General features: G+C 43.6%; 1 protein-coding gene across 3 annotated transcripts in view; it reads right to left on the bottom strand.

Moving 5' to 3' along the window:
- Window positions 1-26,572, bottom strand: part of CTNNA1 (catenin alpha 1) — a 268,908-nt gene that overhangs the window by 159,993 nt on the left and 82,343 nt on the right. Inside the window, exon 1 of one of the 3 annotated variants that reach the window (XM_081035631.1) lies at window positions 18,719-18,854. The exons of 1 other annotated variant lie outside the window; for it this stretch is intronic. In XM_081035631.1, coding sequence (XP_080891757.1) covers window positions 18,719-18,764 — 46 coding nt within the window. In that variant the 5' untranslated portion in view covers window positions 18,765-18,854. Of the gene's footprint in view, window positions 1-18,504; window positions 18,604-18,718; window positions 18,855-26,572 lie in introns of those variants that run through there. One more of the 3 variants, XM_081035628.1, reaches the window with a different exon arrangement.

Here is a 26,572-nt window from a genome sequence, read left to right as displayed (position 1 = left end):
AAAAGAAAAGATGTGGTAGAATACTACACAATGAAATACTACTCTGACATAGGAAAAGAGGAAATAGTGTCATTTAAGACAACATGGATGGATCTTGAGATCATTATGCTAAGCAAAATAAGTCAGACAGAAAAAGCTGAGAATCATGTGACTTCACTGATATGTGAGATATAAAACTGAAAGCAACAAAGGAACAAGACAAACAAAGAAACAAAAATTCACAGACACAGACAACAGTTTAGTGATTACCAGAGGGTAAGGGTGTGGGGGATAGTAGAAGAGAGTAAAGGGGGTCAAATATATGGTGATGGAAGTAGAACTGACTCTGGGTGGTGAACACACAATGTGATATATAGGTGATATATTATAGAATTGTATACTTAAAACCTATGTAATTTTACTAACCATTGTCACACCAATAAATTTAATGTTTTTAAAAAAGGCCATTCTTGTTCAGTTACATTCCATTCTGTTTCTGGCTTCAGAGTCTTTGCTCCTGAAGTCTCCCTGCCTGGAGTGGCCATGGCTTCCCCCTCAATGCACTTGGCTACCTGAGAACATAGTAATCAATCAATAAATATTTGTTTGAACTAACAAGAGATAAAGGATTATGCTCCATAACTTTGTATATCCATCACTTCACTCAGAACCAGCTACTTAATTTGTGAGGTCCCTTGTTCAAAAAATGAACAATTTTGATACAGCAACAGCTGAGCATTAAACCAAGTGTGGGGCCTATCTAAACATGGGGCCCTGCTATAGACTGAATGTCAGCCCCAGAATTCACATGTTGCAAATCTGCTGCCCAAGGTGATGGTATTAGACATAGGGCCTTTGAGAGGTGATTGGGTCATGAGGGCAGAGCCCTCATTAGTGGGATTAGTGCCTTAATGAAGAAGGCCCCAGAGAGATCACTTGCCCCTTCTGCCATGTGAAGACACAGTAAGAAGGCTCTGACAATGAACCAGGAAGAAAACTCTCACCAGAACGTAACTATGCTGGTGCCTAACCTTGGACTCTCCAGCCTCCAGAACTGTGAGATACAAATTTCTGTTGTTTATAAACTACTCGGTCTGTGGTATTTTGTTATAGCAGCTGGAACAGACTAAGACAGGCCCTAAAAATGAAAGTGCATTTGTTTTGAGAAAAGAAGAATCTAGTGACAGAAAGAATATGATGAGAGACTTGCAGCCCTGTAAGCTAAGGGGAGTCAGTTCCCTACCTCTGAGAAAACCTGAAGGCTCACTAGGGAAGACTTGAGCATTCAGCGTGTCCCAGGCACTTGCTATGTGCTGAGGAAGCAGCAGTGAATAAAACCAACTTGATCCCTGTTCTCATATAACTTAAAATGTAATGGAAGAGACAGGTACTAAAAAAGATAAACTATAAAAAAAGAAGGTCAAGGTGATGATAGGGGAGAGATACAAGTAGATTTGGTGGGAAATTAACCTAGTCTGGGGTTCAGTGACCTGAGGAAGTGAGCTTTATCCTGCAACCCTCTCCAGTCAAACTAGAGCACTCGCCTCTCCACCAAAACTGCTTTTATTGAGGTCCTCCATGATGCCAAATCCAGTGGTTCCTCTCCATCCACGGGTGAATCTGTTTGATCACTCTTGTCCTTGAAACACTGTTTTCATTGGGCCTCCAGGGCACCAAGCTTGTCTGATTCCCCCCCCACCCCCCCGCCCCCCGAACTCCTTGGCTTCTTAGTCTCCTTTGATGATTCCTCCTAACTCTTCCCAATCTCTAAATGTTAGAGCAGCAGTTCTCAAAGACTCCTGAGACCTTGTCAAGGAGTAGTAAGGTAAAAACTATTTTCATACTACTACCAAAATATCAGTTACCTTTTTCACTTCCGATCTCTCATGGAGTACAGTAGAGCATTCCACAGGCTACATACATGATTTATGATATGGCATCACACGGAATGCAGAAGCAGATACAAGAATCCAGCTACCTTTTATTAAGCTAGACATTAAAGGGATTTGCAAAAATGCAAAACAATGACACTTCTCCTGGAACTTTCTTTTTAGAAAACATTATGATTTTTCTTTTTTAAATGTTATTTATGATAACATGTAATAATACAGTAAACACTAATAGATAAACTCACATAAACAATAGCTCTTTGAGATCTTCAAAAATTTTTAAGAGTACAAAAGGATCTTGAGATCAAAACGTTTAAAAACTGCTATTAGAGTATCCCAGGCTCTATCCTTGGATCTCTTTTTCTGTCTGCCATCAACCCATTGGTGATCTCATCCAGGCTTTTGGTTTTAAATATGCTAACTCCAGGCTTATATCTCAACCTGAACCTGTCTCCTGAATTCTGAACGCCCGCATCCAGCTCCCTGTTTGATAACTCCACTTGGATACCTAGTAGGCATCTAGGCATCTCATACTTTATATGTGTAAATACCCAAAACCGATTTCCTGATACCTCTGTTCAAACCTGTTAATCCCACAGTTTTCTTCATTTCACTAAATGGCAATTCCATTCTTCGAGTTGTTTAAGCAAAAACTTGGGAGTCATCCTTCACCATTTTCTTTCTCTCACACATTTTCTATCTAATTCCTCAGCAAATCTTATGCCTCCACCTTCAGAATATACTCAGAATCCACCAACTTTTTACCATCTCTGCTATGACCATCTTGAGTCAAGCTATCATCATCAATTAGCTTGAATTGCCCAGGAGCCTCCTCACTAGTCTCCCTACTGCTGCCCTTGCTTCCCTCAGTCTAATCTCAATTCAGTAGCTGGAAAGAACCTATTAAAATGTAAGTCAGAACATGTCACTCCAGGCCCCAAAAACCTCCAATGTCTCCTATCTCACGCACAGTAACAGGCGAGGTCCTTATAAGAGCCTCCAGAGCTCACCTGCCCCCAACACATTTCTCTGACACACTGGCCTCTTTCCTATTCCTGGAACACATCAGGCGGGCTCTTACCTTAGGGCCTTTGCTTTCTGCCTGCAATGCTCTGCTCCAAATAGCTGCCTGACTCACTCTCTCACCTCCCCCAGGTCTTTGCTCAGCTGTCACTTTCTTAGTGAGGCTTCCTCTTGGCCACCCCATCTAAAATTGCAACCCATTCCCCCATATCCCATTCCTCCTTACTTGCTTTATTTTTCTCCTTAGGGTGTGTCTCCCTAAGGAGACATATAAAGTCATATATATCTGACATAGAAAGTCATATATTTTTATAGTCATATATATGAATATATATTCATATTTTTTACTTATTGTTTTCTTCTGTCTTCCTCCCACTAGAATTTAAGCCCCTCGAGAGCCAGAATGTTTGTCTATTTTGTTCAGTGCTATGTTCCTGGTGCCTACAATAGTACCTGGCACATAGTAGTTTTCTCAATAAATATTGGCTAAATGAACGAAAGAATAAGTGGGACCTAGAAAAGACACTGATAGGTGTGTAGGGAGGGAAGGAAAGAGTTTGATTCTAGACCAAGGGATTGGCACATTTGAAGGCCCTGAGTCCCCATTCCAGGAAAAGAACTTCTATGATTTGGGAACTGGTGAGGTAGGCAGAGGCCAGTCTAGATAGGGCTTTGTAAGGCTTTAGATTTTATTGTGAGAGGGATGGGGAGTCACAAAAGATTTTAAACAAAGAGATAACATGACCATATTTTGTTTTTTAAAAATTCACTTTGGAAAAAAACAGGTTGTAAAGCAATATACATAATATCCCTTTTATGTTTAAACAATGAATACATATTTGTTTTAATGCTTTTTTCTCGTAGCAGCTGAGCCATTTAAAACGTATCATCTGTTCAAATCCCTCCAGTTCTTCCCATATCGCTCTGAATAAAATTTACATGATCTTGCCCAGCCACCTCAGACCCATCTTTGGCTTTTGCTTCCTTCTTTCCACTCCAGCCTACACTGACATCCTAGGCATTCCCTTAACACATCAAGCACTTCCCTGCCTCCAGGCCTTTACATTTCCAATTCCCTCTGCTTGGAATGGTCTTCCTCCAGACAGTCCCTTAGCTCCCTCCATGGCTTCATTCAGATTTCTGCTCAAATGTCACCTGGTCCTAGAGGCTTTCCCTAACCACTGTTTGTAAATTAACACTAGCACCCACTTCCCCTCCCTCCCTTCTCCATTTTATTTCTTTGCCCTACTGTACTTCCTAGCACTTGTTACCACCTAACACATTATATGGTTATTTATTTACTTATTGTCTGTCTTCTTACTAGAATGTGTCATTAAAGCAGATATTTTTCTCTTCTGTTCACTGTTGTGACTACAGCAGCTAGAACAGTGCCTGGCAGGTAACAGGTACTCCATTGAATGAATGCATAGTTACAAGTCTGTAAGGATACACAGCAAAGTGTCATAGTAGTTAGACGCAGGAGGGGAATAGGAGGACTTTTAGGTTTACTATATATGGGATAGTATATAATAGATAAACATAGTGGGATGGAAAGTGGTGGGTAGATTTGTGAACTATGCAAAAGGACAGAGGATCCTCAGTCTTGCCAATGGATTAAATGTAAAGGTTTCAGACTTGATCAGCCTGAGGAAATAGTGGTGCCATTTACCCAGACGGAGAGCCCTAGAGGTAAAACATGCAGAGATGGAGTGGAAAGCAATGCAGACAAAGAGCTCTTTTTGGTTGTGCTTAGTTTTCGGGCCTACCAAACATCTAAGAGGAGATATCCTGGAGACAGGGGTATATCCGAATCTGAACTCAGGAAAGGCCCTAAATGCAGCGAGAATTGTGGGCATCATCTGGACCTGAAGAATATATGGCAAGAAGAGGTGGAAACCCAGGACCAACATTCAAGAAGAAGAAGAACCAAACCAGGAGACCCTCTGCAACCCTCCTCTCCTTTCCTAAAATGCACCAATTCCTTTCCCATGTCAGTGTCTTGGCATTTGCTGTACCTGCTACTTGGAAATCTCTTTGCCCTAACTCTTCAGCTTGGCTCCTTTTTATCCTCTTTTTGTTAATTAAATATTTTATTTAGTGTCTACTTACATGTTGGATTTTTGAGATCACTTATAATTTTTTTCCAACCTTTATGCCATTTTTCTTTAAGAGCAGTTTTAAGTCCATAGCAAAATTGAGAGGAAGAAACAGAGATTTCCCATATACCCCTTGTCCCCACACAAGCAGTCTCCCCCAATATCAAAATCCCCACCAGAGATGGTACGTTTCTTAAAACTAAGACCCCACATTGACACACCATAGTCACCCAAAGTCCATAGTTTACATTAAGGTTCACTCTTGCACATTCTACAAGTTTGGACAAATGTATAAATGTGTATCTATATATGCATGTACCATACAAAGTATTTTCACTGCCCTGAAAATCCTCTGTGCTCTGCCTATCTATCCCTCCCCCCACTTCTCATTCTTGAGGGCCAGTTTCAGTGCCACCTGGTCAGTCCTTGACTGTACTCCCCCAGACCGCCATCACTCTCCACCACATGACTGCATTTGGATTCTTTATAGCATTCATCCCCACTCTAGAATTGTCCTGTTTGTCTACTGGTTTATTTTCTATGTCCATTAAACTATAAGCTCCATGAGGACAGGAATCTTGTCTTACTTTTTCATTTCTCTGCTTCTATAATTTAGCGCAGTGCCTGGAACATAAAATGCATTTTAAATATATTTGCAGAGGGCTGGTCCGGTGGCTCAGGCGGTTAGAGCTCCGTGGTCCTAACTCTGAAGGCTGCCGGTTCAATTCACACATGGGGGCTCTCAACCACAAGGTTGCCAGTTCGATTCCTCGAGTCCCGCAAGGGATGGTGGGCAGCACCCCATGTAAATAGCAACAGCAACTGGACCAGGAGCTGAGCTGCGCCCTCCACAACTAAGACTGAAAGGACAACAACTTGAAGCTAAACGGCACCCTCCACAAGTAAGATTGAAAGGACAACAACTTGACTTAGAAAAAAAAATCCTGGAAGTACACACTGTTCCCCAATAAAGTCCTGTTCCCCTTCCCTCAATAAAAAAATCTTAAAATATATATATATATATATATATATATATATATATATATATATATATATATACATATATATTTGCAGAAAGAATGAATGGCCGTAGATAGCCATAGATATAGGAGGAAAATCAAGTGTCATTGAAACCAAGGACGGGTCACTAATATCAATTGATGACATTTGGGTTGAAACTTCAGGTTTCAACTTACTTTAGGTTGTGGAACACATGCACATAATCACAAGAGTTAAGCTGCACCAAATATGCTAAGGAAAAAAACAACAAAAAAGTCAATTAGCAAGACTTTAATGGAGTACTCTAAAAAATAACACAAATAATGTCAAAACATCAATAAAGATGAACTATAAGAGATCATGTTAAAAATTCTCTACGTTATGAGGGCTTTGTTATTTTTCTACATTGTGCTATTAAATAGCTTACAGTTTACAAAGCACTTTCCTGGGTGTGACCTCATCTGAGACACTCCACAGTCCTTAAGGAAGATAGAACCAAAATGAGTGAAAATCCAAGAATGATGAAGATGAGGACTGACTTGGCAACTTTGGAATGAAAGAAAATCTTTACCTCTTGTGGCCATGAAATGATAAGCAACGCTTGCCCCATTAAGTTCCTTAGAAGAAATCAAAGCGACTCATCGCTTAGTCTGGGGAAAGCCAACAAAGGGAGTCAGATTTGGAAAGAGTCAGATAAAAACTAAAGGTAGAACCAAGGGTGGAACCCAAAGGTGGGACCACAAGGGTCAAAGACAACTGGAAGCCGAGTGGCTCTGGCTGCCTTTCAGTTCCTTTTCAGATGGGTTGGGGGGGAAAAAGCCCTGCCCACTCTGGCAGTTTTATTTATTAGCTTAGTTAATATTGGTATTTTCCTCATTTCTGTTTAGCTCAGTAATTCACAACTCTGGCTGCATATTAGAATCACCTTGAGAGCTTTTTAAAAATGATACCCAGGGACCACACCCACAGGTTCAGATTCCGCTGTTCTTAGTTAAGGACTAAATCTCCCTGGGTGGTTCTAATGTGCAGCTAGAGTTGAGAATCACTGATACCTAGTCTAAACTTGAGCAGAAAACAAAGTAAAGTATACTTACAACTCATTCATTAATTCATTCACTCATACAATAATTATTATTTTAACACTCAATGACTAAAAGTAATAATAGCTCATATTTACTAAGTCTTTGGTACGTGCCAGGCTCTGTGCTAAGAACTGCACATTTTATCCAAGCCTCTCAACAATCCTTCCCTAATTGCGATTGTATTCCTCATCCTATAAATGGGAAAACAGGCTTGGGTCACACTGGGAGCATGTGACGGTGCAGGAACCTAGATCTACCAGAATCCAGAAACAGGCTCTTAACCACCCCCACTTAGTTTCTGAAATGTCAATGGCTTTTTAAAAATCTTTGTTGAAAAGCCACATTCAAAATAGTTTTCATGTCAAGACTATACTGTAATTAAAATGCCTGGTTATTATGCTATATACATTTTGTCTTCTTGCACAGCTTCAAGCAGATTGACAAGTTGGGGGCTTTGGGGGTGGGGCTGTGGGAGGTAGGATGGGGGCTCACTTGTCTCCCTTCCAGGCCTCCTCTATTATAATAGAGGATGCTGCTGGCTTTCACCAGTGAGTTAAGTTTTAAATAAAAGAACCAAACTTAGGCCCTTCGCACTCGTGAAACATGTGTAAGGTTCTCTTTATTCATGTTATTCATCTTCCCCACAGAAAATGAAATCAACATTGAGTTCTTAAAGTCATCAGCAGTAGGTGTTCATGATTCTTTTCGCTCTGATACCATCAAAGATATGCACACAGAAACAAATACTTTCCTACCCCTTCCATGCTCACATTTTTGTTGATAACAATGGAGAAAGAGAATCTAAAAGGAAAAATGTTAGACTATGACAACCAGGCAAAATTATATCTAAAAAGAAGTCTTTTTAAAAAGAGGAGGGAGCTGGAAGAGTGGAGTTGTGCTTTATTCTCCTTAAAGTATCAGTGGACTTTATTATGGAAACCTGATTCTTTGTATTTACCATTCTAAAAATTCATTTTTTGTCTGGCATTTTAAAGATTTTTGTAGGAGTATAAAAAGTACTATCAAAATAAAAATTGTTGCATTATAATATAAACTCAATTAAATTAATACACTTTAGGTCTCAAATGAGTCGTTTGTCTCCATTCATTGCTTCTGTTGCATAACAATTTTTCTACATTTCAAGAAACTTTGAGAAAAAGAAAACTTGTTGGGACACAGCAGAGATACACGTCAGGAACCTTTACATGGCCCTGTATGGGCCCTCTGAATACAGGAGAACTTAAAGTGGAAGCTGGGGCAGCCTTTGTTTTTGGTTTACCCAAGGTGAATTTGATTCTGGGTTGACTGGAGTCGGGGCTGAGTAGGCCCTGGGATTCCCGATTCCACGAGCTCACAGTAGAATCTGGCAAACGTACATTCTGTCCTGACTCCCCTTTATCAGTTCTCACCATTCTAGCTTCTTTATTTCTTTATGTCTGCCTATGAGTCTGGCAGGACCAGCCCATTCATCACAGAAGGCTGTTGCCATATTCATTCATCCATTTAAGCAACAAATATTTTGGAGCACCTATTATGTGATAGTCATTGTAATAGACCCCGGAGATACAGCAGTGGGCAGCCTTTGTGAAATTTACATTCTAGAGAGGGAGAAAGACAGTAAGTGGATAACAATTAAATGAACAATATGATTTCAGATAGTGGTAAGTACTAAGAGTGATGGGGAGGAGGCGTGCACTTGTAGGTACAGGGATGAGGAAAGGCATTACTTGAAAAGGTGATGTTTGAGCTGAGACCTGAATGGCCAGAATGAACCCTGTGATGGGGCAGAATATCCCAGAGGAGGAAATAGCAAGTGCAAAGGCCCTAGGGTTGGAAATAAGCCTGACACATTCAAGGAACAGAGGAAGTCTAGTGTGCTGAGAGGTAGTCAATGAGGAAAAGAGTAGTACTAGATGAGGTCAGAGAAGTAGGTAAGTGATGGTATGGAGTTTGGGTTGTCCTTGTAGAGCAATGGGAAACCCCTGGGGGAGTAAGAAGCAGAGTGAACATGATCTTATTTTCATTTTTAAAAGGTCACTTTGCTGTATTAAGAATGAATTATAAGGGAGCATGAGTGAGTACCTGTCATCATTCATTCATTTATTCATCTTCTCAAAAAGTACCTAATTGCCAGGCAATGTACCAAGGACTGCGAAATCACAGTGGGCAAAACATTTCTTCCCTCAAGAAGCTTACAAGGTAGCTGGAAAGAGACAGAGAAGCACATAGACTTTTATAATATAATGAGCTAAGTGCTGTGCTGGGAGCAAGCTCCATGTGTTGTGGGAGGTTTTCATTCATTCATTCATTCATTCATTCATTCATTCAGTAAATATTTATGTGCCAAGCTCTTGAGATACAATGGTGAACAGACAAGACACATAGCCCATGGTTTACAGATTAGTGGAGGAGAAAGACATTAATTAAACATTCTCACAGACCTATCACTATGCATTGTGATATGAGCTATGAAAGAAAAATAATGTGAAAATGTATAAGAGAGGAGACTGGTATAGATTGGGAGGACTCGGGAGACCTAAAGGATGAGCTGCACATAAGTTGTTAAGTAAGTAAAAAAAGGATACAAAGAGTGTCAGTTACACCTCAATAAAACTGAAAGAAAAAAAAAAAGGAGGGGAAGAGTGCTGTGGGCCCACTGAGCTCCAGGCCCAGGTCTGTGGGCTGAGAAAGACTTTCTGATATCTAAGCTGAGGCCTGAAGGACAAGTAGGAGTTATCCAGGCTCAGTGGGGTTGGAGAGGAAGGGAAGATATTCCAGATCAAGGAACAGCCTGTGCAAAGGCAGGAGGCAAGAGAACATAGTGGATTCTGGGGAAAAGCAAGGTGTTTGATATGGCTGCGCTGTAAAGTAGAAAGGCACAATGAAATCAAAGAGAATAGAGAAGTGACTAGGATTAGAATCATGCCATGCTAATAAATTCTTTTGAACTTCATTCTGAGGGCAGCAGGAAACTGCTAAAGAATTTGAAGGAGAGAATCCAGGCCAGATGGAATATTAGAAACTTCTCTGCACTCAGAGAGGAAAGTGGGCTGAGCCCCCACAACTTGCCACACTTTATCTAGCAGAGTAAATCCCATGGAAAGTGAGCTTTAAGCCCTCAATGAAGTCCCTCTTGGGATTTTCTGGGTTTTGCAACACTCAGTTTAGCAAATGACATTGGCCACCCTATTACTGCATCTCCCCGCCGCCCACAGCCCAGCACAGGACCGGCAGGAGTTATGAATTCGGAAGACATCTTCCTGTTGTGCTGAGCAACAACCCATCAGTGCCTCCAGGACTAGACATAGCAACGAACCCAGTTTCTTCTGCCTCATGGGTCATAACACGGTGTACAGAACAAGGTCTCCTTAGATCCTTTCATTAATTTGCTTAAGATGAGGCTGTGACCCCCTGACTACCATCATTTGCCCTCAGCATTTTGCTCTCACCTTAAACTTTCACCTAAATATCTGGCTCTCGGGGGGGAAAGCCCTTTTTACTTAGTGATGGACAATGTCTTCTGACTGCCCTGCCCTCCAAAGGATCTTTAGGTTTAAGGAGTGGAGAGAAGGTGTCATATGTCTCCATTGACAAAGCTGAGGCCCAGGAGAACAGGGCTTCAAATGGCTTCTCATTGTTAGAATAATTTAATGTGGCCTACAGGACCATTTGGGATCTGCTCCTTTCCACCAGCTTTCCCCTTCCTGGGGGTCTCTTGTCCCATATTTCTCTGTGACAGTGACTTCTTATTCAGATCTCAACTCAAATGTCACCTCCTCAATTTGATCTCCCTGACTACCCACTCTAAGGTAGTTAGTCACTCTCTGTCCCATCACCCCATTGTATTTTCTTCATAGCACGTCACCGTCCACAATTATTTATTTTTATCTACTTGTTTATTGTTGGTCTTCTCCTTCTAGAATGCAGCCTGACAGCTTGGACCTTGTCTGTCTTATTTACTGTTTCATCCCCAGTACCTAGAACAATGTCTAGCACATAGGAGGTGCAGAATGAATAAATGGTCCTTGCCTGTCTTTTCAACCTCATTCCCACTCCATTCCTGCATGGATTCCCCGAGCTTTGGAGGGATGGAGGTCTACCGAGGTCTTCAGACCTGCCTTGCTAGTTGAAGCCCCTAATTACTTCAGCTTGAAATGACTTTCCTCCTCTTCTAGCCACCCACTTCCCTGCCCCCACACTTATTCTCCCTTTTCTTCCAGATTCTGACATCCTCCCAGATATTCAAGCCTGTTACATACCTCTCTCAAGGCTCATCTCACTGTATTGCAATGACATGTTTACCTGTCATCTACCCCACCTGCCCACATCTGTGAGCTCCTAAAGGAAGGTATCCATTCACCTCCTTATCCCTAGCACACAACACAGTAACCAGCACAAAGTAGGCACTTCACTGATGTATGTCAATTGACTAGATAGAGAAATGCAATTCAGAGAAACCGCATTTCTGGATTAGGAAACTGTGGTCATTTTTATGGCAATGGTGGGAGGAGTTGTTATAACTCTAGACCTACAGCAGAAAGGCAGCCTCTTCCTATGGGCCAAACCAAGAAAATAGTACTCTATTAAATTCTGATAACTAAGGACAAAATAGGGGTGGATATGGCCCAAAAGACCCTGTTTCTCACCATCCACGTACTCCCAAGTGGGCAAGAGCTGTAAATTCATGGGTCAGAAGTACAGGAGCATCCTTGCTATCAATTCTGGGGAGCCAATTAAAACCAACTGGGGGAAGTGCCAGGTAAAGCTTGGCAAGTAGAGTGCTCCTCGGTGCTCTACTTCTTATGGACTAGGTGGTCTCACCAAGCCTCAGTTTCCCCATCTCTAAATGAAGAGATTATTACCTGACTCTTAGGGTTGTTGGAGGCTCTTATGAAGTCGTCTCTGTAAAACATTATTACGGTGCCTATATCTCAGAAAATGCTTCATGATGATACTAGCAAATGTTTACAAGTAGCATACTTTATGCCAGGCAATGTTCTAAGCACTTTACATATTAGCTCATGTATGTAATACCCTATAAGGTAGTTACTAATATCAACAACCATGTTTTCTAGATAAAGAAACCAAGGCACAGGGAAGTTGAATAATTTTTCCATAATCACAGAGCCAGAAAGTGCCAGAGTTGGGTATTGAAACATAGTCTGACTCCAGAGGCATTACACAGTTATGGCAGCCATGGAGATACACCGCTGGGATTTCCCTTTGAGAGAATTAGAGCAGCAAGCAGAGTTCCCTGCCCTTGGGATCCATCACAGCATCCACACCAAGGCCATGCTTCCTCCAGCCTTCTCTCAGCCTATGATTGAACACAGCAGGGGTACCAGAGTTGGACCATTCCTGCCCAACACAGGACTCCTTTAATGGGCAACTGTTTCGTGTGTGAGATAAAATATACATAACATAAAGTTTACTATTTTAACCAATTTTAAGTATACAGTTCAGTGGCATTAAGTACATTCACATTGTTGTAAAACCATCACCAACATTCATCTTCAGAACTCTGTCATCTTCCTAAACTGAAACTCCATACCCATTAAACATTAACTGCCCATTTCCCCCTCCCGCCCCTCAGCTACTGGTAACCACCATTCTACCTTCTATGAGTTTGATTACTCTAGGTACCTCATAGGTAACTGGTTTATTCTGCTTAGCATAAGGCCATCAAGCTTCAGCCATCTTGTAGTATGTCAGCATTCCCTTCCTTTTAAGGCTGAATAATATTCCACAGTACGTATTTGCCACATTTTATTTATCCTTTCATCTGAGGGACAACCTTTGCTCAGGGACTCCCAATCAGCCTGACAGAGACTTTTTCAGAACTGCACTTCAGTCTGAAGCTCTTTTTACCCAACCTTCCCTTATTGCCCATCTCCTTTTCCAGATTGTCAAACCTACATCACAGTCAGAAGACTCTCACCATCTTCCCTAGCTCCCTCTCCATTTATCCTTCACAGATGCTTCCCCATTAATCTCTTGCATGCCTAATCACATCTTGGTGTGTATTTCTCAGAGGACTATGCTCACACAACAGCTTCAAAATAAATATTATTTATCATTATTATTATTTCTTAGGAAGGGGAAGAGGCATTTAAAGCAAATTTTTAAAAAGAATTTAGGACAGTTATATAATTGTGCATGTTATACAGATGATAGCAGTTTTGATGATGATGATGATGAAGGAGCAATCCTTGAAGGCAAGGATATACTTTTTTGAACTCCTTTTGTCATATATATATAATTTTATAAATATAATTTTGTATATATATATATATATATCAATCATTGTAGAAAAGTTAGAAAACACACACAAGTAAAAAAAGAAAATTAAATTCACCTGTTATTCTACTATCCCAGATTATTTCCAACCATTACTGTCATACTGTTTCATTTAGTAGATATATCTAGAGTAGATATATCTAGATGTTCACCTCTACACATGTTTATTGCTAAGCATATCGGTTTCTTTCGAAGGACACTGATTTCTATCATAGAGTGAACTAGGTACAGATGACACTGTGGAGCTTGGATTCTAGAAAACGACTTAATTTATGAATGCATTCATTCATCCATTCACTTAATACACGTTTATTGAACAGCTACCAAGCATCAGGCCCTGCTCTAAGCACAAGAGATATAAGACAGACACAGCTCTCGCTTGCAGAAAGCATACAGTCCAGTGGGACCACGGACACATCTCCAGGCAGTTACACTACACTGCTGTGTGGACTTAGAGCAGGGCCACCCAGCCCAGCCTGGTTTCTTGGAGAAAGTAGTGTCTAAGTCAAGACCCGAGGAATGGCAAGGAGTTGACCAGGCAAAAGAGAAGAAATTTAAAAAGGCATTGTAGGGTAGAACCTAGGCAAAGGGGGTCATTTATAATAGGTTTGGTTGCCTAAGGAGCAGCTGGCTCTGCCTCCAAGTGCTAAAAATGATTAATGACTCTGTGTGTGTGTGTGTGTGTGTGTGTGTGTGGTAACCACTCAGACTCAGCCTCACAGACTGAGTAAGAGATAAGACCTTAATCAGTAAGGAAGCTTGAACAGAGGCTCTCAATGGAGAAAGCAGATACCCAGGAACCCACCAGAGGAGAGAAACGAACTGATTCTCAACATTAGACTGGATATATTGGCCAAGCATCAGGCTCTCTGAAGGCATGTTTGGAGGTTTCCCCACCTCTGTGGAGTCCATAGACCCACACAATGCCAAGTACAAAAAGAACGCTTAGTTGTACCTGGTGTCCATGGCATCGTGTTTCTCAACCTAGAGGCCTCAGCACGATTCTGGCATCATCCTCTGTCTCCTAGTGGTGTAGTTGGTGAAACATGAAGTATGGAGTCCAAGGGCTTAGAAGTAATGCCTTTCCCCAAGATATCTGAATTATTCATCAACAGCAGCAGCACTGCCCATCGCAGAATTTCCCAGAGAAGTTGTAGCTCAACAGAAAGTAAGTATTATTTCAAATACTCGTTTGATATTAACTTTTTTTCTGATTGGCAGCAGTCGATGTCTTATTTTCTGCATCCTTTAATTCTTGTTGGCCAAGAACTATTTTAGTATTTGGGTATAAATAAAACTATTCAATGAGATAATATCAAAAGGGCTCCAAGTGTGCTGACAGGCACCACCATCTCATTAAATGTGAATATCTTTACGATGTAACTTGGATTTAAAAAAAAAAAGCAGTAGACAACTATGGTGTGGTATTTTTAGGTACGTAGGTGAGGCAGGCACCCACAAATGCCACCACATCCCTCTGAAAGGTACAGACAGCTCCTCACTTCTCCCAGGCTGGGAGGGAATGGCTGAGATGACCGGGCAGTGTTTCCTCAGTGTTACCTTCCTTGGGTAACACTCAGCAACCGCACCCCCACTCCCACCTCCAAATTCAATGCTTGGCGAAGCAGCTGCCAGCAAGTGGCCCAGGCAGTCAAGGCCCATTCTGTGGGCAGTGAGGCCTTGACACTGACATAGACAGGGACACGCCCAGTCCTGGCAGCTGGACCCATAATGACCAGCACCCGGCAGGGGTCTGCATGTCCTGCACGTGGGAGAAATGTCACCACCTCCCTCAGGGACAGGCCTGGGTGGGGGTTGTCACTGGGTGCGTGAACACCCACTGGTCTTCTCAGCCAATTTGACAGTCAGGGTAAAAATAACACCAGCCGCATCATTTTCCAAAATTAAGGGCGATGCTATAGCAAATGTATGCAGATGTATACAGACACAGATGGGAACAAGTGTATTTAATTGTAAATGAGTCAGAACAGAGCAAATGAGATTTCCCTTATATTTGGGTTCCAAAAATTACAGAGAAAATGTGCCTGAGGCAGAAACAAACCAACTCTCCCCCTCCCCCGCACACACACAAACACAAAGGGGGTAGGTTATTGGGGCAGGAGCCACGCGGGAGGGGACCTTTGGCATCTAGAAGGCTGGAGTAGCTTTGGTCTCCTCTGGGGATTAGGAAAGTGCCTTGGCTCTCAGAGGCCCAAAAGTGACAGTGACGGCTGTGCTGATGGGATGGCCACAGACAGACAGTAGAACTTAGGTTGCCTGAGCCTCATTTGGCCCTTAGGCGCCAGAGACAGTGGAGAAAGGAAGGGAGGGCGATAATGGACTCTCCTCAAGGAGGGAGCCCAAGGCCAGCTTTTGTGACCTCAGAGAACAAGACTGAGGCAGACAAAAAGAGAGAGAGTGGAAAAACATCTCTGCCTCACTCCCTGAGGTGAGAGAGAGGAAAAATGACAGAATACTTCTTGTTTGGAAAGCTCCATTTCTCCTCAATGACTTTAAGGAAGGCACCTAGTAGAGGGCTCTTGGTAGATGTTCAAGAAATGCCAGAAGGCAAGGAAAGAGAAAGGATGAAGGAAGGAAAAAGATCTCATCCTGCAAGTCCCTACTGTTCTGTGGGCCGGAGTGCTGCTGGAGTGAAGAACCATGGAAGCAAAAAGGCAGTATGTCCAAGTGAAAGTGACCTGCTTGGGAAAACACAAGTGTGCCCTCCTTGGGGCTGGGGGGGGGGGTGGAGATGGGCAGGAAAGTACTGGCTGGCCAGGCCTCCTACCCCTGTCAGCTCATTCCCTCCACAGGAGGAAGTCTGGAATTCATACCTACCCCCTGTGACTGAACAATTGTAATTTGCTTCTCAGAGAACAGAGAACATTGTTTTCACCACAGCAGGGGAACTATCCCTAAGGGCGGCAGCAACCTGACTGCCTGCCGAAAGCTTTGTGCATCAGCGCTGAGCACCTCCCAGGCACCTAAGGAATGCCTACCAGGAGACGGATGTCTGAATGAAGGCATGCGTGAATGCATGAACACAACAAAGACGTTCCTCGCCCAAAATGGTCTCATTCTGTAGTTTGAGCCTTTTACCGCTCCCTCCCCAGGCTTATTTCGGCTGTGTACTGATGATTCTCTGCCTCTCAACCTCAAGAAGCAGCAAACCCAGCCTTTTTCCCTGGGTCCAGTTCTCCCTGCAACCCCACACCCTAACCCCTTAGGAGGACGCCAGGAAGTCATGAAACACAAAAGCTCCTCTTGGGAAAAGAGCAAGGGGAGCTTTCATCCCAGCACCCCGTGCATTCTTTGTTCTTCATATTTGCAGGCCTTGCCTCATCTCCCCAGAAAGCCCAGAGGGCTAGGTTGGCCTTGCTGACCTTTGACCCAAGCCCCTCCCACCCTACTCCGCCAGTCCCACTCTCACCACTGCCCCAGCACAGAATGTCAGCCTTGAAGAAAGCCTATACTGTGTGTTTGGTGGTCTGCAGGGAAGGGTCCTTATGCTTGGAGAGCCACACACCCAGGAGAGCATACGCCTCAGTTCTGCAGGTCCACTGAGCCACCCATCCCAGCACCCACCCTGCTAGATGCCAGTGGATACAGAAGCAGAAGTGGAAAATGAAGGACCGTCGCACAGCATCCCCCAGCACTGTGAGCAGCTCAGGCTCAGCACTGCAGGCCCAGTGAGACCCTCGGCAGCCTAGTGCAAGAGTTTACTTAAAATGCAGTCAAGGGGAATTGAAGAACCAGCTACAAGCTGAGGCCCACGTCTGCTTTCCACAGGCCTCTTTAAACACGGGCTTCCTGCAAAAGCTCAGTGCCCAAGCTCTGGCCATTTTCTGTAACCTGCCTTCCCTCGCCCCACCGTGCCTTCTGTGTCTGACTCTGTGTAACATGTTCTACTTTCTAGGCCCTCCATCTCCCTTCCTTTTTTCTTCTTCTTGCTCCCCTTTCTTCTTCTCCCTTCTTCCTCATCTGTTCCATTTGCTCAACACTTTACAGTTTAGGAAGCTCTTTCAGATACATCAGACATGATAAAATGAGTTCAAGGGCATAAGTGACAGAGCAGGGACTGTGGCATACGAATATATCAGACTAAGCAATTAAAAGACAGGTTTTGAAAAGATGGAGAAAAGAGACAGAGACTCTGTTGGCATAGTAATAACAGGAACTATATTATAAGAGGGAAAGCATCTTGTAGACACTTCAACCCAATACTGGGCTTTGGAAAAGCAGCCCGTCTTTCATTTCCAACAAGCAAGACCTAAAGGCTGACATCTGTGCTTGTGTTTTGTGAAATGTCTGTCTTGGTTTGGGTTCCCCAAAACAGACCCTAAAACAGGAGTTCGAGTGTAACCAGTGTATTTGGGAGGTGATTCCAGAAAACACTGGTAGGGGAATAAGGAAGTGAGACAAAGAGAGGAACGAAGCCACTTACAGGGTGCTTCTAAGGTATTAAGTTACTACATGGACAACTGGAGCTCAGATCTGCTGGGAGATCTAGAAGACAACATGGAAAGTGCCTCAGGGTTGTCCCTGCTGAGGGGTGAGGAAGCTGGTCTACACACACACACACACACACACACACACACACACACACACGCACACTTCTGTCATTGGCTGACAGCAGCTTCCAGAGCTGAGCCATTAACTCCCTGGCACTTCCCACTTTCCCTGGGCAGAGGCCAAGTGTGTTCCTGTGCCCAGAACAAAGCCCTCAGGCCCAGGCCCAGGTGTTTGCAGTAAGCGTCTCTGGCATGTAGAGGTGAGGATTTGATCAGAGCAACGGACAACATCTGCTACAAACCACTACAGCCTTCCAATCAACACCCTTTAACTTGAGCCAGTTTGCGTGGGTTTCTATCTCTTGAAACTAAAGAGCCCCTCACTAAGATATGCCCCCTTGTAGCGAGGCAAGGCAGTGCAAAGCTCCCTCACTCTCCCACCTTTCTGTCCCTGTGGCCTTAAAAGGTCCCTCTTCTCCACCTCAAAATGTCTTTGAATCTTCACCCATTCTTTTTCCTTTGCTCTGGGCTTGGAATATGTTCCTTCCATATGAACGTTTGGAACACACACACACACACACACACACACACAGAGCTTCCTCCAAGACTTTGTTCTGTTATCAGTTACCTTCCTTGAGTGAGGAGCAGGAGTTCAGAAGAAACAGTGTTCCAGGCAAGGGAAGCAGCAAGATCCTGCTCATAAACTTGCTCTAAGGGTGCCCTGCCCAGTGACTTCCCATCACCCACTATACAAAGTCCACATTCATGAGACTGGAATTCACATGTCTTTTCCTATGCGTCACATTAATCAACAAACATCTATCAAGGGCTTTAGTACATACCAGGCATGGGCCAGGCACCGGATGGAACAGTGAATATGACAGACATTTACACAGTCCTCGTAGAGTTTACAGCCCATTAGCGGTGGAGAAGAGAAGACAGAGTGGAGATCATAGGAAGATTGCCCTTCTCTGAACCAAAAAGCATTCAGGGGAGGAGCCCAGAACCACCTGCCCTCCCGGTCTCTGTGTCCCTCCCATCTGTATTTAGCCTCCAATGATTTCAGCTTCCTGGTATTCACACCTGGTGTGGTTCCCTCCCACACTATGCCAGACTCAGTCTATATGACCAATGGAATACGGCAAGAGTAACAGTATGTCACTTCTGATATTAGGTTAGGTTATTAAAAGACAGTACAGCTTCTGTCTGGGCTCTCTCTCTCTCTCTCTCTCGCTCTCTCTCTGTCAACATTTGCTCTGAGATTTAGTTGCCATATCTTAGGCATCACTGTGGAGAAACTGAGACTTCCAGCAAACAGCCACGTCAGTAACTCATCTTAGAAGTAGAGCCTCCAGCCCCAGCCAAGCCTTCAGATGACTGCAGACCCAGGCAATGCAACTTCCTGAGAGGCTCTGGCCCAGAACCACCTCGCTAAGCGGCAGCTCAGCTTCTGACCCTCAGACACTGTGAGATAACAAATGTTTATTTTTTTAAGCCACTGTGGGTAATTTGTTACACAGCAACAGATAACTAATATACAACGTTTCGCCCAATCACTTTCTCCTTGATCCCCAGGGCCTTTCTGCTTGTCCCATGTGGTTCTCATTGTCCACCGTTCACCAGCATCTCTCGATGAGCCTAACAGAAAGCATTACAACATGATTCCAAAAGTGCTTTCAAAGCCTCAAAGTTAGCTAAAATCCTACACACGTTTTTTTTCCTGTAGCAGTTTTTCTCTTAATTTATGTTCCCTTATACAATTCAAGGGAAAAAAGAAGCTATAAGTTCCTGATTCATTTACACTCACCTCTTCCCCATGGCCCTGTGAGAATGATTTGGTGTGAGAGAGGGCTCTCTCCGAGCCCCTTAGAGCTTCTACCCTCTCTGTGAACAAAAGTGAGCTTGCCAAGAGGAAATGGAAGTTGGACCTCAAAAAATTGGAATTAAATTTTAAATCTGGAATTTGTGTTCTCTGAATGGGCTCCAAACCTGGAAGCTTCCTTGCCCTCCTCTGCTGCAGTCTCTCAGCCTCATTGGACTGCTCTTTCCATCAGAGATGCAAGCACTTCCCAGGGTGGTTTCCTTGAAGGGCGTGAAGGAAGGACACACTCAAATACAGAATGGTGCTTAAATCTTTAAGCACAGGGCTTGGACATACTTAGAACAGAATCGTAGGGCTAGCTTCTCTGTCACCAGATGATTCAAGCTCTGGACTTGGTTTTCCCCCTTTTTGTTGTAATGTTCTATCCTGTGAAGTAACTCTGAAAATACCCAAGGAACACTAAACCACCTACCTGCCCCAGGTCACCATCCTAAGATTTGGCAATGTAGGATGATTTCTCCAGACTCTGTGATAACCCAGAGTGGGACATAAGACAGAATCAGTTTTAGTTATTTGGGCAATGCTGGTCATGTTCCTTTCCTTTGGAGTGAGTGCAAATTATTCTGAAAGGCATAAAGAAGATAGAGGGGTATAGAATACTATTTATTGAATCCCTACTATGCACAAGATTGTTATTTCATTCCTCACAGGAACCAAGTGAGGGAGGATTTGGTAGCAGTTTTAGAACATGGTTTCAGATTCTTTGATATTCCTCTCACTGAGAGATGGGGTCTATTCTGTGTCCTCTCTCCTTGATTCTGGGCAGGCTGGTGACTTCTTTGTGGTGGAAATGATGCTATGTGACTCCCAAGGCCACGGCATAAAAGGCCATGAAGTTCCTGCTTGTCGGCTAGGACACTCACTCTTGGAACCTGGAGTCACCGTGGAGGAAGTCCCAGATTCCAGAGGCCACCATGCCATGTGGAAGCCCATGTCCCGTGGAGAGGCCATGAACAGGGGTTCTGGTCAACAGTCCCAGCTGAGCCCAGTTTCAAGTCACCCCAGCTGAAGCCCCAGATATCATGAAGCAGAAACAACCCATCCCCACTGGGCCTTATCCAAATTACTGACCCCCAGAGTCTGTGAGCGTGACAAATCATTTTTTTTTAAAGTATAGAGCTGACACACATTATATTAGTTTCAGGTGTACGACATAATGATTTCACATTTGTATACACAGCAAAGTGAGCCCTACAGTAAGTCCAGCCACTGTCCATCGCAAACATTTTTTTATGCCACTAACTTTGAGATTGTTCCACGGTAATAGACTACCCTAATAATATTATTATTCCTGTTGCACAGATGAGGAAACTGAGACTTGGGGAAATTAAGTTTGAAGGCTAGTTAAGTGGCAGAGGACAATTTGAACTGAGGTCTGTGACTATGAAGCTTTGTTTTTTCCACAGGGACCCAATCAGGGATAGGCTATCAGGACTAGCTGGGTTGTGGGGCTGGGAAGGATGATATGGCGCTTTTCCTCAGTGAACCATACCCCAAATCCTGTACTCAGCTTCCCATCGCAGGGCAGATACTCGCACATATTTCAACTCCTGGGAACATTTGGCAAAGATGAATCTAGGTTCTATGACTGGTCTTGTCTGCTGCTAAGCGTGCGGGGCTGGAGCACGATTCCTGGGTCTGGAGGTCTCATCTCCACAGCACTGGCGTGCTGATACCAAACTGACCCATTTTTCAAGCAGATCCTGACCAAGCAGGAGATGCTGTAAGCTAGCATCTCTCTAAGGACCAAAAAAAAAAAAAGCCCTTCGAAAACTGGCCTAAAAAACTCTGGTTCCACCTGTGAGGTGGAGGTGAGGCATGGATGGTTGGCCCTTTGTCCCCTGTGAGGAGGGGAGACAGGGTCTCTACGCTCTCTTCCCTCTTTGCAGTGGTACTGAAGTTTTCATTTCCTTAGCTTTATAAAGTCTCTGGAGGGTACCAGGTGTCAGATGCTATAATAAGTGTGAAATTTAACTACTTTTCCATCAAGGCAAAAAAATGCAGCCTCAGAGATTCAAGTACTAGAAATCTGCTTGTAAAAGGCAGGAACCCTATTGTCAACTTTAAATAAATTGCAACTGAAGCATGATCAGGCACCAAATTATCATCGCAAGTCCTCTCAGGAGCTCTCGCTGTTCGGGAAGGGTCAGGCAAGAAGAACACAGACCAGGAAGGGGGCTGGAGAGAAGCCACAGTCCTGCTCTCTCTCACGGCTGGAGACTTCCAATGGCCCATCTTTTGTTCCAGAATGTACCATTCTCTCTACCGAGGCTCACCATCCCACTCCACAGCTCTTCTTCAACACCCTCCTCACATCCTCTCAGCCCTGCCTCCCTGCACAATAATTTCTGGTGAGCGCTGTAGGCCGAGCTTTCCAAAGGTACAGCACTGGCCATTAACCTTTAAAAAGCAAAATGCCAATAGTGCTGCGTCATAGGGAGCACACCTATTTACAGCTGCTTTTTCAGATCACAAGGTACCAGACAAAGAGAGAATTTTGCTTTAATAACAAGTAGGTGCTTAGACTTAATGCAGGGGAGAAAAAGCCATGAAGGGATCTGAGTAAGCCATGGAGAATCCAGGTCGAACAGAGGAGACACTGGGCAGCATACCGCAAGAAGGTACTATAGGGAACATTTACTGAGTTCTTACCCTGTGTAAGGTGCCATGTAAGATATTTTACATACATTATGTATTCCTCATTTCAAACCTGTGAGGTCCCGTTTTATGGATGAGTAAGCTGAGGCTCAGAAAAAGTAATTAACTAACTGAGGTTAATTGCTCCAAGTCACACAGCTCGTGTGAGAGGGACCTGGGATTCAAACCCAGATTTGTTTACTCCGCATTCTTTATTTGAGAAAAGTATTTATTATCCTTGCCTTCGCACAAATATCCCCCACCCTCCTCTAAAAGAAAAAATAAAGAATAAAAGTTATTCCTAACATGTTTACAGAATGACCTGAGTGAAAGGATCTTTTATACTCCTTGAGAAGATCCCAGAAGAAACTCTGAACTTGACTTTTGGACTCAACCTGGAATCTATGCTGTAGAAGCACCCACCATTCCTAACTCTGCCTCCTACTCTTCCTAATCGTCATAGCCAAGCCTAAACATCAGCCCAGTCACAATGCTTCTCAAGTAGCTACACTTCTTTCTCTTCTTTAAAGTCACTTAAAGAGAACTCCAAATACCCCTCTCTTAAGGCTGAACACTGATGTGCAGCCATTTTGCCCACCCTCATAAAACTCAATGTCTCAGGCAGGGTCAGAGAGGGTCTTCCACATGTCAGCCACACAGGCCACCACTGACCATCCATCATCCCAGCCCACTGGTCTCTTTAGATCAGAAGCTCTACTGTTTGAAGGCCAAACTTGGGGCAGGGAGTCCTCAGGGACCCAGACTGTCTAGTACACTCTCTCAGAGGTACTGCCAAGGAGTGGGGTTTAGCTCGGAAGATCCCTGACTTTAGATTTCTTCCCAATCTGGCTGTCCTCCAGGGCACCCTCCTCTCTCCTGCCAACTTCAGGAACCTAGTACCGTCCCTTCAATAAGCATGGGTTTGGGGGAAAAACAAAACAACACAAAATGGAAACTTTCTGCTCATTCCTCATTATTTCCCATGGCAGAAAATGAAACCACTGTTCATTCAGCTACAAGCCAAAAGCTTAAGAATTTTTTTCTGAAGAATAATTATGTTCTAAGATTAATTATTTTTCTCTTACACTCTATAATACTCAATCCATCAGCCTGTTGCCTCTACTTCAAAATATATCCAGAATCTAACCAATTCTCACCACCCTCGGTGCTGCCAGCTCAGGCCAAGCGCCCATTGTCTCTTATTCAGACTGTTACACTCCTAACTAGGCTTTCTGCTTCACTTTTCACTCCTTTTTAGTCTATTTTACGCATAACATCTAGAACTACACTGTCTAATGCAGTAGCCTCTACCCACATATGGCTATTTAAAATAATTACAATTAAACGAATTAAAATTGTAACCCCTTAGTCACACCTGCCACATTCCAAATGCTCAGCAGCCCCACGTGGCCAATGGCTGCCATACTGGACAGAGTAGATATGGAGTATCCTCAACATTGAAGGAAATTTTATTGGACAGCACTGATCTAGAGTGAAACCTTTAACGCTTCAGTCAGATCATGTCTCTCACCTGCTCAAAATGCTCCAATGATTTCCCACAATACTGACAAAATAAAAAGGCCCAGACCTGACCATGGTCTAGACATTATGTAACCAGGTCCCCTGCTATGCCTCCTATCTCATTGCCATCTCCCACTCAGTTGCAGCCCCTGGCCTCACACATACCAAGCATGTTTCTTCCTCAGGGCCTTTGCACTTGTTTTTCCTGTGCCTTGAACATTTTTTCCTTAACTAATCACGTGGCTCACTCCCTTACTTCATTTAGATCTCTGCTCAAGTATTTCCCCTCCCACAACTGCCCCAACTTTTTGAAAAAGGAGTCATGTCCTCCCCCTCCAATCCAGTTGCTCTCTAGCCACTTATAATGCTCTGTATTTCTTTGCAGCACTTCTCACTGCCTGACGTTCTGTTCCATGTGTATTTGTTCATTGTCTGCCTCTCCCACCAAAACCCCTGCTCCTTGGAGGCAAAGGCCTTGTGGTTGTGTTCACGGCTCTATTCCCTGTGCCCAGAACCCTGCCTGGTGCACAAGAGAGACTCACGCATTGTTTATGGATTTACTGACTACATGTTTTGTGTACTGCAAATGTCCCTGAGGCAAACAATTACAAAGGACTTGGCTACCTTGTTGGAATAGGGATGAGAAAAAAAGAGAGAGAGAGAGAGCGCGCGCGAATAGATGAATTAGTATCTTAAATTATCCTGTTACAAACCTATATTATAGAATTTGGTATATAGCATATATATGTCTTATATCTTATGCTTATATAAGGCTTGTTTTGAAAAAGTGAATTTGGTCCAAAGTGATTGATATATTAGGGAACAATCTGTGTAAAAATGCAATTTTTTTTAATTGGGGAATTTTGGGGAACAGTGTGTGTTTCCCATCAGTTCAAAGTCAAGTCATTGTTTTCAACCTAGGTGTGGAGGGCACAGCTCACTGGCCCATGTGGGAATCGAACTGGCAATGTTGGTGTTATGAGCGCCGTGCTCTAACCAACTGAGCGACCCGGCCGCCCAAAACACAAATTTTGTGTTTGCTTCTGTACCACTTCATCCACTAGAACACTAAGTGGGCACAGAAAATTGCCTTTATTTGAGCCAACCCAGGTAGAAATACACAAAACACATACAACACCACACGTAACACATGTGGTAAACGAAACTACTTGAATTCACCACGTGTGTCATGAGCCGTACCTATCCACATCTGGCATTACAAATTTTCATTAAATTTTAGATAACCCTCCTTCCACTACTTCAGGTCTTTTTCAAAGTGCCATATTTACCACAGTATTTATGGTTTGTTTTTTAAAACTATTTAACATCTATAAAGCTATGCTACCATTTTTACTAGGTTCCTATCTCTTTTTAACAGTGAAGTTTTCACTGTTGTGCCCCATCCCCATTTTCCCATAAGCCCTGGGGGATTTTGCAAAGCTCCATGATTTTTCGGTGCACACAAGTCACCTTATAACAGAACTGACCATCCTTGGATACATCTACCTTCTCCCCCATCACCCAACTAAAGGGAAAGCAGGAATTGTTTTTGATTCCCTTTATAATCCCCAATCCCTCCTCCCCAGCCCAAGACAGCATATGTAATGGATGCTCATGAAATGTATGTATGTTGCTTAATTTATTCCACCCTAGCCTCCTTTCAGGAGATCCCCGGATTATATTCCATCCAACTGAGTTTAGAACCGGAATTGTTAAAGGAACTTGGAAGAAACTGCCCAGGGAAGGTTTTTGTTGGTAGCAGTTGCCCTCCCAGGGCTTCCAGGGGTCCCACTGCAGGGAACCATTAACTTTCATCTGAGTAGGTGGGAGCCAACCCCTTCTCCCACTAATGCCCCTCATGGTGGAGAGTCCCCAGCTGGTGAAGGAAGGCAGGTACAGGACCTGGAGGTTGTGCTGGCAGGCAGCCCTGCTGCACCCCTGGAAGGATGCAGCAGCTTGTGCAGTGAGGCCCCTCGTGAGATATATTAACATCACAAAACTTAATGGACCAGAAAGGGAAAAAATTAACATAAATTACCTTCTGCTGAAATCCTGCCTTCCTTGGCAGCTAGAGAAAAACTTCTATTCAGTGCCAGAGGAAAGTCAGGCCTTGGGAAACAGAGGCCTTAATGGGCTAAAATATCACCTCCGACCCTCCCTCTAAAACAATAACTCCCCAGTCATCTGGGCCTAGTAACAAATTATGCAGGGCAAATGGCACAGAGAAGCTGGTTTTACTTACGCTGCTTTCTGGCTAGTGCTTTGTGCAGTGTGGGCTTTATGTAGCTTTTGCCCCGTGTACAATGCTTTCCTTGGGGAGATGGTAACTTCTTCCTATCTGGAGAACCCTGGGAGTGTCTCTGGTCCTGGCTGGGCCTCCTTAAGCCATGGTAGTGAGTTGGAGAATATCGTGATTAGGAAACTACCTCCAAGGTTTCTTTGGGGAAAAAATGTGTCTCCCTGCCCCTTCCCATGCTCCTCTGCTTCCCTCATGCCGTGAGGCTTAGCAAGAGCACATAATTCCTCCATATGAAATCTTGAGTTTCCAGGGTGATAGGCTAGGGGAAAGAGGGAGGAGATGTGAGAAGGTATTGATGGAAAATGGGTATATACAGCAAGGCAGCAAGCTGGCACTAGAGAAGAAAAGTTGGACAGT

The sequence above is a fragment of the Rhinolophus hipposideros genome, assembly GCF_964194185.1.
Source record: "Rhinolophus hipposideros genome assembly, chromosome: 23".
NCBI classification, from domain to species: domain Eukaryota; kingdom Metazoa; phylum Chordata; class Mammalia; order Chiroptera; family Rhinolophidae; genus Rhinolophus; species Rhinolophus hipposideros.
The sequence above is the reverse complement of the archived record's forward strand: the minus strand, read 5'-3'. Positions and strand labels throughout refer to the sequence as shown.